General features: G+C 39.7%; 1 protein-coding gene across 2 annotated transcripts in view; it reads left to right on the forward strand.

The window, feature by feature from the left end:
• FAM185A (family with sequence similarity 185 member A) overlaps positions 1-11,507 on the forward strand; it is a 48,014-nt gene extending 36,507 nt beyond the window's left edge. For both annotated transcript variants that reach the window (XM_069801773.1, XM_069801774.1), the window contains 2 exons: positions 1,167-1,301; positions 10,688-11,507. In XM_069801773.1, coding sequence (XP_069657874.1) covers positions 1,167-1,301; positions 10,688-10,803 — 251 coding nt within the window. In that variant the 3' untranslated portion in view covers positions 10,804-11,507. The remainder of the gene's footprint in view (positions 1-1,166; positions 1,302-10,687) is intronic.
• Positions 11,508-13,123: the final 1,616 nt, after the last annotated feature.

Below are 13,123 nucleotides of genomic sequence, written 5' to 3' on the forward strand. Positions count from 1 at the left end.
TTATGAGTCACATCACTGAGCAACTCTCCAAGGAGGACCCAAAGATGAAGACCTTTTTCCTTTCTTATCCTAAGGCTTTTGTGTATCCAGCAAAATTTAGGCCTAAATTATACTGACAGTTATTCGTTCATCAGGACTGATGCAGGCAAGTGGTTCTGCTGAATTTAAATTGCATAGCTAGGGTTGCTTTCTGACTGTTACTTAGTTGTTATAACATCAGTTTTCTAAGCATGTTCTGCTTCAGCTTTTGGGACGTATTTAAAGAAACTTGTTATGTTTTTCTAAAGTGAATGTTGGATTGGGCAAAAACTAAGAAGCATGTATACAGAAAGCGTATTCTGAATTTTGGTAGGTTTTTGTTTTAATGCATTGAGCGCAGCTTCCAAACATTGTGACTGAGTAGTTCCAAATATGACTAATGTGGGCAGGTTGGGGGCCCAGCATCTGCCTTCAGTCTGATGCATAGAAGTACATATTTAGGGGAAGCAGAAGTCAGAATTTCTGTTTTTAATCTCAAGGGTAGAATTATTTGGGCCACCAAAGCTGCCATTTTGCTAGTAGTTTACATTTTAGTGATACATAGTCTAAACTGGTTAGTCACTTTTGAGACTGCATCTGTTCAAGGGTGTGAACACCTGGCCCTGTGCAGTAAAGCAAAGACAATTGCTAGCGTTAACAGTATGTAAGTGGCATCTCATCGTTCCAGAGGAGCAGTTCTTTCATAACATGCCATGCAGTGGCTGGATTAATCATCAGATCCAATCCCCTATCCTTGCTCATGAGTGTAAATATGCAACTAGAAGATGAAACTGAAGTTATAATACTTGTGAGGTCTATTAGATTTGCTTCCCTTGATCATTCCTGTAGTAAGATCCTCTACCAAGCACCATTGCTAGCAGTATATGTCAATGTTAGTTTTCATGTTTGCAAGGGAAATAGTGACACCATTTTCCACATGTGACATACAGTATTCTGTTTATGATAAATTAAGATATCTTCATTTAGTCTTTCAGAGACAAAAAAAAGAGGTTACTGTGTCTGAAGGCTCTTAAAAAAAACCAAACCAACAACAAATGATGATTTGATTTAACTTAGCTAAAAAATTGCCTGTTTCATGCTTTGATCTCAATGTTAAGCTAACTAGCTTTCATTTAAATTTATACCAGGCTCTATTACAGTCAAGGTACCTGCCTCTCTCAAAGCCTATTTACAGTTGTCTGGAAGAAAAGTGGATGTGAGCTCAGAGATCCAGTTAAAAGAAACACAGAGTGCCTCCAAAGATGATCACGTAACTATAAGTGGTAAGGCTTACTAATCTTGGCTTCCAATAAATGTCTGTCTGGCCTTAGTCAAAGGCATCCATGTTTCCTTATGAGTTTATTGCTCTTGGCATCTTCTTCTTTCATCTGTTTCAGGTTCAAATGTTTGCTTGTGCCATTGTACTCCCCATGTTACTAGTCAACTTTTTCATTTTGTTTGGTAAATGACTGAGTGCAAACAAATGCTTCTCTAACAAAAGTCTTGGAGCCAAATTCATCCTCAGTGTTATTCCAGTGAATTTGTGGGAGGTAATCCAAGGCTGAATTTGACCCATTGCTTTGTTGGCTTAGACAGTCACATATAATAAATTGCCAGGGAATGTCTGTTAAAAATATAATGAAAAGTTTTCTCTGTGTATCTCTGTTGGGAGGGGGGGGGGGGCGAAGTAAGAGGGGTATGTGGCATATTTGTAAATGTACAGTATAAATGTTAATTAGTGCAGGATAGGCTGAGAAATGATGGGTGAGAGATAGCTAGAAGAGCAGAAGAAGCTGGAGCATGGAGGAATAGAGAGTACATGGAAAGGTGCCTGCAATTACTGGAAATATTCTTCTAATGCATTTCAAATTGAACTCGGGAATCCCAAGTCTTGCTGTTTCCTGCTTTAGAAAACATTTGTACAATTCATTGTCAGGGTGTATGTTTCTCTCCTCCTCTGCAGACGTGTTTATCTAGAAGTTAAGGCTGTTGCTGTTACCAATTACTCAGTTTGCTCAAGCGGAAACATTAACGTAATGTGTCTGAAGGCTCCAGCTTTGTTTTTGAGCGTGCTATGTCAATATGACCTGCTATGATAGCAGATTGGGTGAGGCTTTGAGTTTTTTTATGTTTAAAACCAAAGAAAAATATGCACAAACCTTCTTTTCCTCCCTATGTAAGATGATAATCTCAAAGTCAGGAAATATTGGAAGTGGAGGTACATAATTTTAATATGTATCCTGCTTATATAAAATAGTAGTCTTGAAATGTATAGCTGTATCTCTTCCTGCCTTGAACAGTAACTAGCATTTAAATTTACTAGTGGTTATTAAATACAAATTCTCTTAAAACCATGGTTAGAAGTTCTCAGGCTAGAAACCTGTGGAAGGACTCCAGATTCCAGCAAGGCTTTACAGAATGAATTGCCTCAGTAATAAAACAATGTTTCTCCCAGTGAAGGACGACCGCTGACCAGTCAATCATCTTGTTATTCTGGCAACATTAAAGATAAGAGTGGTGTTTCAAATATACGCAGCTGAATGGCTTCTCTGGTTTCGTGACCCAATCAGTGTTTATGTAGGACAGTCATCACTGAAGCGGATGCAAGTTTTCAACCCACCATTCTGTATGGAAATGATCTTGGCAGTTGAGGCCAAAAGCAGCTCTGATTAGTTAACCCTCACATATACATATCCCAAAGGCATGGAAATCGGCAAGAATTATGCAGAGGCAACAGCTTTAGGCCACTGATTATTGGTTGTTTAAAGAGGTTACAGCATTGCACAAAGACTATTAAACATAGATCTAAATTGATCGTAATACAGGTGAATGAAAAATAGACCCTGGAATGGATTTTCTGCAGGATACAATTCAGCTGAGCTACTGCTGGCCTGAAGTAATGTATCTTCATCTGTCTGTATACCTGGCATTTAGCTTTGAGTGTTTTTTCTCATAATGTAACCAATGATTTATAGCAGCTTTCTTCTCCCTTTTCTTCACTGGTCAGTGAGAAGCAACAAACCTGAAGGGAGATGAAGTACCTGGTTTTAATGTGTGCTTTGCTCCTTTTCTTACTGTGTTGAAAACAGTGCCTCCCTTTTCTTTGTCAAGTCAGTAACATTCCTTTGGCATAGCAAGGGAGATGCTTCCTGCTTCTAGTTCTCTTTACCTTATCCTGTGGGGACAGTGTATTCTTTCTGCAGTCCAAGCACTTGTCCCCCACCTCATTCTCAACAACCTCTTCCTCTTAAAGTTGATATTTGAGAATTTTCTTGTACAAGTAGATTCTGAAATAATTTAAAATCATTTAATACTGTTTCTATATCATGAAACCATTATCCACCATTGAAGTTTTAGGTACAGAGTCTATAGCTCCTTCTGCTGTAACAGAAGAATTATAAAATGGAGATAGAAGAGGGGTTTTGCCAAGTAGAAAAAAAACTCTATCACAAGAGCATGGCAGTTTAGATTTTTATGCTTCTGAGTTCAAAGGTTAGTTTAAAAATAGATGATTTTTCAGAAACTGGCCAGTTCTCATGTGGATAACACAGGAACTGGCTGCTTTCAGGAAGCTTTACTTGCCTCTGGGAGTGTTGTGAGAGATGTTACTCCAATGGGAAGACAGGGTAGAGTTCTGTGCCTTGGGTAAACATTCACCTAGTCTATCACCTGCTCTGGGAAAGCCTTCCCTACTGCTGTTACAGCCATTATGATGTATGTCATCACCTTGCTTCATGGCTCCCGTTCCCGTGCTGAGTGGGGAAGTCAGAACACTACAGTCCCACAAGCAGTCACATCCAGGGTTTTGAAAGGTGCCCAAGGAATAGAGCAGGATTTAGTCAAAGCGAGAAGATGAAAGCCTGGAGTGAGTGTTCTAGAGGCACAGTGATGAGAGTGTGAAAAGGTGTTTTGCTCTTTAAAAAAGGAAGGGACTTTACTGCAAAACTGGGATACTTGCGGAGGAAGGGAAGGAACTAGAGAGCAGTGCCCGGGAGTTTATTCTTCAGAGTAATTTGCAAGGATAAGGCATGTTTCCATTGACATCAGTAGGCATTCTTAGTAGTAGTATGTATGGTATAATGAAATCTGTTATAAAACCAGATTTTTCATGCTAAGTGCTGGTACAGCTTCCATCTGTGAAAGTGTTTGTTTGGCTGCCTAGTTTGAGAGTGTTTGTGTAACTCCAGTAATTTCTGATTGTAATCATGTCAAGGCATTCTTTTCCTTTCGCTGGCAAAGCGGGAAGCCCTTGCTGCTCAATGTCTGTGCCTTCACCATGTCTCCAGGTCAGCCTGTATTCTTAAATTGGCTGATTTAAGAAGCCTGTAGACATCATTAACCGTACCTCATACTATATATGGTGAGAGGAAGGGTAGCAGGCTAAAAAGTGCCAAATATTTAAGCAGAAAGAGCTTAGGAGATTGTCGTGTCAGAGGGGATACAAACATGTTGAAGGGCAAGGATAAAATTCAGGTAATATTGATTTATATGCTTTTTAGGTCATTTTTCCAATAAGTCATTTTAAGTTCAAAGTACAAAGGTAGGAATAATGACCTGTGTGCTCCCAAGAGGAAGAATATTTCAATAAAAACATCAGTAAACAGGAAACAATTATGTTACACAGTTGGAAAAAAAATAAACAGTGTATTAACACGACTATTCTGTAAAACTCAAAATAATCCCTTGGCTTTGCATGGCATTAGTAATACTTTGCTGGAACGTGTCCAGTTTTAACTACTGTACTTCAAAAAAAGGATGTGGACAACTGCAGAGACTCCGAAGGAGAACACATTATCAGAGGCCTAAAAACATGATTAATGAGGGAAGACTTAAAAAAAAAGTGGTGTTTTTGTCTAAAGAAGAGAAGACTAAGGGAAAATAAGGTGCATTTTTCTAGTACATAAGAAATTGCTGCAGAGATGAAAGAAATCATTCTCTGTCTACTGGTGATAGGATTAGAAATTATGATTTGACCTTATGGTAAAGAAAACTTAGCTACATAGATAAACTTTCTGGTAGTAAGCACTTGTGTCTGGTGAGGCCATAGGACTGTCAGTACTGCAGATTGTGAAGAACAGGCATGTTCTTCATGACAAACAAGGATGTCAGGTTAAATACAGTGCTTTCAGCCCTGTTTTTCTCTTGTCCTAAGTTGATGTGACCATCTGCTCCCACCTGCTCCAAAGGAAGGTTATGAGACATGTGGATGGATAAATTTAGGGACTAATTGAATGCAGCCAGTGGGCATGCTTCTGCCCACTTTGATTGCAGGCTTGTGTGTTGACAGCTGTAAGGTTGCTGGAAAAAGTCTTGCAATCATTCAGAGACTTTCTTTGGATCCTTGTAGTTGATGGTGTCAATTTCCAAATATAATTGTCTGGAATGTTAACTCCCCCCCCCACACACTTTTTTTTCCTTCTTGAAAACATGTAAATCTTCCATCCCCGAGTAGTGCCAGGGACTCATCTGATTCCAGATCTTTCTCCCTCCCTGGCCTCAGTTCTAGTGCCAAGTTCATATCCAGTGGTAACCTTGGACCTGATGCCATCCATCTGCTTGGTGCTGAGTGAGATTTTAGCTTTGGCAGTCAGGTACTCCATCTGGTTTTCAGCACTTGCATGCGTTTCCTTGCTAAAAGTCCTGCAGTGTCACAGCTGCTTCTCAGAGGCTGTGGATGTTTATAGGTTATTGTGTCTCCCTATTCTTACTTTCTCAAGTTGGCAAACCAACCTCTTCGTATTTTTCCTTCCTCTTACAAAGAACATACTCTTTGGGAATGATTGTCTTCTCCCAAGTCAAGACATTCTTGCTCCCTATTTCATCCAGTGTGACAGCAGTTGCAGCACTTAACAGGATTTTTAGCCTCTGGTACTAATCCCACCCCAGCTACAGCACTACAGCTTTGCTGAGCCACAACTGAACAGTGTTCCTCTGAGCCATGTCTTCTGGTGACATGCACATAGGTAATAGGGCGTTGTCTTTCATGTTAGTATATACCTTCCCTCAGATATCTGTCCTGGGGATGGAGAAGAATCTCCTATTGTCTTCTCTAACTCCCTTTTTCCTGTGAAAGTTTCAAGATAGATGTTGCCCTCTACCTTTTGCATTGATCCAGCATCCAATTATTCTTTTGATCACTAGAAACTCCATAGATGGCCTTCTTCCTCATGTGCCTCTGGAGAGAGTCAGCCTAATTACCAGATTCCCTTGAAAAGATGGACATCAATACCACTGTCCTGTCTCTGACTTTCTGTTTTTTTCTTAATAACCTCAAGTCTTTTCACTGTTTGGTTCTCCAGGTAGATTGTGGTGAGAAGCACTTTTCTCCTTGCAACAATCATTTGCTCAGGCATGCACTGGAATAATAAGGCTTTCATGTCTGCCTGAGGTTAGATCTGGATTCCCCTCTGGAACATAGGGAATTTAGACAGATATTTCCTACCTTGATGTCCTTCAGGAATAACTTCTCACTGCTCACAGAATGGCTTCTCATATGGTAGTACTGGGAGAGCAGCCTCTGAGGTGCTGTGGACTTACCCTGTAGGGTTGCTTCAAAGCCAGTGTGAAAGGAGGGAGCTGACTGCATGAGTCTCATACACTGTGTACAAGGCTTTACAGATGTGTTTAAGTGCTTTTGTTATCAGAAATTCTATATTGTTTACTTTAAGGTAATTTCTGTGTTTCTAGCTGCATGGAGTTCCAGGGATAAATACAAACACAGCTGAAGGGGCAGTGAGTAATGTGAGGGAAGCAACTTACCTTTAGAAGGGAAATAACTGAAAGAGCTTGTATTATGGCAGTCTGCTGAAACTTGTTTCTTCTGAAACTTAACAGCTGAGCGTAGCACTTCTCCCACTGTGCAGCTGACTTGGGTCTGTTGCATTCAGAGTTACGGTTCTGATCCAAGGAGTAACACTGTCTGCTGCCATGTCCCTCCCTGCTTTCTCTGTTCTCAAGGCACTTCTTCAAAACTTTCCTTCTTTCCTAGAAGCAATTTTTATTGACTCTTTGCCACTAGAATTGAGTGGGAAGAGCTTTGTTTTAGTGTCGCTCTAAACACTGTCCCTCTGTGAAGCCTTGTTTCTTAAGCAGTATCTTAAAAAAACAAAGACCCAGGTTGTATCTGGAAAAGATTACATTCCTTCAAGTCAAATACAAAGTTCATCCAACTTTTATAAAACGCATTAGATGACATGCTATCCTACAGATTTTTATTGGTTTCAGCTTGCATTTAACTCAAGCTGTTCACAGCCTTTGAGATATACCACAGTTCTAACAACCCCAACGAGCAGCATTTAAAATATGCTTCTCTTTGTGTGTTTTATGATATGAAAATAGAGCTCTCTAACTTCTCCAGTCTCCAGGAAGGCAAGCAAATAAACAGTCAGTACTTGACTGTATAAAGTTCTGCAAAAAAACAAAACCCAAAACAACGCAAACATTTTCCTGGGCGTTAAATTGAAAAGGTGGCTACGCAGCATACCAGTGCATCTGTCTTCTCCTGAGCTCATGCTGTTGTCTCAACTGGTGGGTTTTGAAAAGAAATCCCCCCTCCCCTTTATTCTCAATTCAGCAGGCTGTTGGCTTTTGCAATTTAATCATGCTAGCAAAGTCATCTTCAAAATCCATTTATGTTCCCACAGTATTCAGATTACAGGCAGTGAGCACAGCTAAGACCAAACTGTCATCAAAAGGTCTCCAACTAAACCTTGTTGCTTGATTAGCACCTCATACAGAAAGCTATTTGAATATCTTAAGCTTGATTTGAACCTGCTACTGGCAATAGGCTTAATAACCTTAGAATAGCTTGAAGATCTTCATCCCTAAGGAGTGGAACTTGACACTCATTTTCCTGCAGGCAGTTTGATATTTTCTGCATTCCCTTCACAGGCAAATCTCCAAAAGAAGCATGAGGAGCAAAACAGTTTTCTAAGTTCACATAGCAAATGCAAAATGAGAAACAGAGCTCAGACAACAACCGAACTTTAAACAGCTCTTGCTAATTTGTTTCTGTGTTTCCTCAAAACTCTTCTGTAACTTTTTAGCAAAAGTGTAGCAGGGCATAAGCAGTGAATGAAACTGTTCATTTACAAGGCTGATTCTGTACTTCAGTGTTTGTTCCTTGTACAGAAGTACAAACCATAGCGACAAAAACATGAGAGGAACTGGGACCAAGCTCTCCAATGTGTGCTTTCTGGAAATATATCTCTGCCCTGCATTTATTGTGTCCTCTCTCCTTAGGAAAAAAAAAAAAAAGCTGTATTTTCAGTGCTCTACAACTCTGTTAAGGGGATCAACTGAAGTTTTCCTTTACGCTTCCTTGTTGGTTCATTTTTTTGATATCTGGAGGCTATTTCCTGTTTAAAATTCAAACTGTTCTAATGTTTTAAGGGCAACCTCTACTTAAAAGATAGATTTTTGTTTTAATTTGTTCTGTATTCTCTCATACAGTACTATTGCAAATCGATGATTCAGGAAAGTTTTCTGAGGAATTGAAGTTTCAGATTTTAACAGATTTTATGTACAGCAAAAACATCTGTTGAACTTTGTGATGATCATCATATATTTAAGTCCATAACTAGATGGAGAGTAGAACTGTAGATTCTCCCTTGCAGTAGGAATGATACTGAGTGTGACTGAGACTGCTGCTGCCTGGAGCAGTCAGGAGTGCAGAAATTGCACTAGACATCCACATGGAGATCCTTGAAGGCATGTTGTAGTCTGATAACAAAGGACACTGAAATACCTCTTCATTCAGTGGGAGAACTCTGACACTGTTGGACTCCTGAAAATCCCATACTTCTAAACAGTACCTCAGCCTGCTAGTGAATTGATGTGGGTTTGGCCCATAACCTTAAATTAATCCCACTTAGAAGTACTGAAATGCTATTGAAAAGTTTTGGCGCATAGGCTTGAGTTGTGGAAACTGATACAGTGATGTCAGTTGGAGTTTTGCCACTGTTCTTGACGTGGCCAAAATTTAATTTCAGCTGTGTTATAGGTCAGAGCAGAGCATGTTTGCAGAGTTGCTTCAGAATCTGCTTCCCTGCCATCCCTCATGCTATTCCAGGCTCAAATTAGTTCTAAACTTAGCGTTCGTGTGACTGAGTGAATTCTAAAGTAATAATAAAAGATATTTTGTAAAGATAAACCAAAGAGAAGTTTGATCCTGTGATAGAGGCACTGATTTGGGACTTAAGAGATCCCAGTTTAATTCCCAATTTGGTCATAAATCTTCTGTATAAATTTGGAAGGTGACTTATTCTCTCTTGGCCTTAGTTTCTTAACTGTAAAATGAGAGTAAGTTGAACTTTCTCCTTTGTCTGTTACATGGTGAGCTTTTCAGAGCATGATCATGCATACTAAGTTTATGTGAAATATGTAAGACAACAGACATCTCAGGGTTTTTGGTTTTTTAAGCCATTATCATAAGAAAGCAGTAATTGTAGCAACATGTCTGGTCATCTGGAAAATCAGGTCTTTCCCACGTCTCTTTTCTGTGTTTAAAATAAAGATTAAAACTTTTCAAATTACTTGGCCAGAATAATGTCTAATGTAGACCTATGTATTGGGTTTGAATGGCAAAGTTTTGGTAGCCAGGTGGCTACAGGGGTGGCTTCTGTGAGAAGCTGCTAGAAGCTTCCCCCATGTCCGACAGAGCCAATGCCAGCCGGCTCCAAGACGGACCCGCCGCTGGCCAAGGCTGAGCCCATCAGTGATGGTGGTAGGGCCTCTGGGAGAGCGGATTTAAGAAGGGGAAAAAGTTACTGCACAGGACAGGAATTGCAGCTGGAGAGAGGAGTGAGAACATGTGAGTGAAATAGCCCCGCAGGTCAGTGCAGAAGGAGGGGGAGGAGATGCTCCAGGCGCCGGAGCAGAGATTCCCCTGCAGCCCGTGGAGAAGACCATGGTGAGGCAGGCTGTCCCCCTGCAGCCCAGGGAGGTCCACAGTGGAGCAGATCTCCACCTGCAGCCTGGGGAGAGAGGACCCCACGGTGGAGCAGGGGAGGAGTGATGAGTCTTGCCCCTGAGGAGGAAGGAGCGGCAGAGACCACGTGTGGAGAACTGACTCCAACCCCCATTCCCCATCCCCCTGCGCTGCTCTAGGGGGGAGCATGGAGAGAGAACTGGGAGTGGAGCTGTGCCTGGGAAGAAGGGAGGGGTGCAGGGAAGGTGTTTTAAGATTTGGTTTTGTTTTTCATTATCTTACTCTGATTTGATTGGTAATAAATTTTTCCCTAAGTCAAGTCTGTTTTGCCTGTGATGGTAACTGGTGAGTGATCTCTCCCTGTCCTTATCTTGACCCATGAGCCATTTGTTATATTTTCTCTCCCCTGTCAGCTGAGAGGGGCAGAGATAGAGCAGCTTTGGTGGGCACCTGGTGTCCAGCCAGAGTCAACCTACCACAACGTATTTCCTAGCCCATAATAAAATTTACAGTACTATATAACAAAACCCACAACTTTATTGTAATAACATATTATGGGAAATCAGATTAATGCAAAAAACTGTATCAAGAATAAAATGTCAGAAGCCTCTGTTGAAAAGATATAAATTCTACCAAATAAAAGTCTTATAAGTATTTCCAGGGAGCTTGAAAAAAATGGCAATGTGAAGATGACATGTTTACTGTGTGTCAAATTAAGCTAAATGGAACTTTCTCTTCCAGGTCACATGAATCAAAGGAATGAAACGGACAAATGGATTAAGGCTGACACACAAAACGGGAAAGTGTGTCTTAAAAGCCAAAGCTGGATTCAGTCTGTCAAGCTGAAGAGTTCTTAAAGGTGAAATAGGCCAAAGAGATTAAATCAAGAAATTGTAATGGAACATTTCTGTAAAATTATGAAACTTTGTTGATATATATTCTTAATATAAGAGAGAAACAATATTAAAAATGAGGGCATTTTAACCCAAGATTTGCCCTTGACAGTGGCTGGTGCTTAACAGGTCTGGTTTACTTTTAGTGCCTTTTAGGAATGATGAGGTCTTTCATATTTCGAATTTATATAACTTGACCCACTTACCATGTCAGTTTAAAAGCTGGTAACTTTCAAACACAAGTTTGGAGCCATCATTTAAAAATAAAAAGCATTTTCAACATCTTGTATTTGAAAATATGAAAATTTACTTCCAAGATGACATGCTCTGCAAGCTATTTTGTATTTTTGAATTAAATGTCTCAGTACTGGGGGAATTCTGCTGGTTTATGCAGAGAATTTTCTTCAGCCAAATAATTTGTATCATGGATAGGGTAAAACCACTGTCAGAACTGTAGTTATTTGGTCTTCTTGTCTGGTGTTTGACCCCTAAGCAGTTTCTGCCTTGTCAATGGGTACTGTATGTGTAAAACTACTTACATGAAATGACAAAACTTGCTCTGTGTCATCCTGAACCACTTGTTTGTGGCTAGAAATAAGAACTCTAGCTATGTCTACTACTGTTCGTCTGCAAAGAAAAGCTTTTACAATAAATACTCAAAATTGCAACGGATCTGGCTGATTTCAAGAAGGAACACTCCACCAACTGGACTTCAGATAAGAGTCCACATGAACATTCCCTTAAAGCAAAGGCTGCTCAAGAATGGAAGTATTGGCCTAATAAATGAGAACTGTAATCTCTTTGTTTGCTACATTTCCAGTGACTTACTGTCAGCCTCACATGACAGCACTGCAAGCTCTTTGAGGCAGAAAGGCAGAGGAGGGAGGTGAGGGAACTATGTATGCCCTGCACAAGGGCATGCATGATTTTGTGGAGGATTTTGTGTTACCATAATACAAACACACAGTACAGTAAGTGGAGTTTTTAAAAGCCTTTCCATACAGATATATGGCACCTTATAAAAGAAGTGCTGAAATCTGTGGTTTTAAACTGAAACCTCAGCATTCCTGCCAACCAAGTGGATACAGAGTAGCAGAGAAGAGTTCAGAGTGTCCGCTCAGGTTTTAAGTTGTATATACGTGTGTATGTACTTTAGATCATGATGGTATGTTATAAAATTAACTTCTTTCCCACAGGATTCCCCAAGACATATAACTGCCCCTGGCTAATGGACTCAAGGGCACCATTTTTACTATAATTCAGGGTGGTTAAAAACTCCACATTCTGTTTGCCGTTGTGTGTACTGTTTGTTTGGATGAGGTGGGCTCTGATGTGTATGTCAAATTATATGTATTTTTAATATAAACACTAATATATAAAACATTACTAATATTATTATTAAAAGCAATATAATATTCCCAGTTATTAGTACTTATTGTACTTTTAAAAGGTACAAAATTAATGTTTAATGGTTTTAGATTTCCTGTAAAATTTTTGAAACTAATGATTTTTGTGCACTGCTGCAGACAAAGTGAAAGAAGCACCTCTAAATTCACACTGCATTAAAAAATAAAAACAGTGTAGTAGATATTTCGCAAAATCGAGTCCATTTAATGGTTCCATTATTCATCCAGAATACAAAGCCTGTCAACCTCTGTGATTAAGGTGGTGCTTTTTGGGACTGACACATCAGCAATTTAAGGGAGAAGGTAGTAAGAAAACATGTTATTTCTTCCACGTTCAAAAGAAAGCAAGCTAAGGCGTTCATATTCTAAAACTAGCTGGAATTAAACATTAGGATTGTTAGTTACTTGCTTAAATAAGTTAGAATAAGCCATCAGGAATATTGTGCTACCACTAAAGCTACTCTGATTATATTTTTTCAAGCTAATAAACATTGAGACCAGCTAGAACATCAAGAATGAGCTGAAGAAAGACAAATCTTTGGGAGTTTCCCTAAAGGCATTTGAGTAATGTCTTGTTCTGCTATAACGAGATGAAACGTACTATGCTCTAGACAAGGAAAGATCAGTGGGTTATCAGTAATTAGGATATGAATGGCAAATCCCATGTGTGCTTTTTTTTTTTTTTTTTTTTTTTTTTTTTTTTTCCATTTGATGAGAAGACATGTTCTTGTAACTGGAGAAAATTTATCCTTTAACACTCTTTTCATCCATGCTACTTTTCTTTTGATTCTCCTGACTTTCTCAGCTGCCAGCCAGCCTGGAGTTCCGATCTGCAAATGTAAATATCAGCTCACTTACTTAGGGAGCTGAACTCAGCC

This window comes from Haliaeetus albicilla, chromosome 14, assembly GCF_947461875.1.
Source record: "Haliaeetus albicilla chromosome 14, bHalAlb1.1, whole genome shotgun sequence".
NCBI lineage: Eukaryota > Metazoa > Chordata > Aves > Accipitriformes > Accipitridae > Haliaeetus > Haliaeetus albicilla.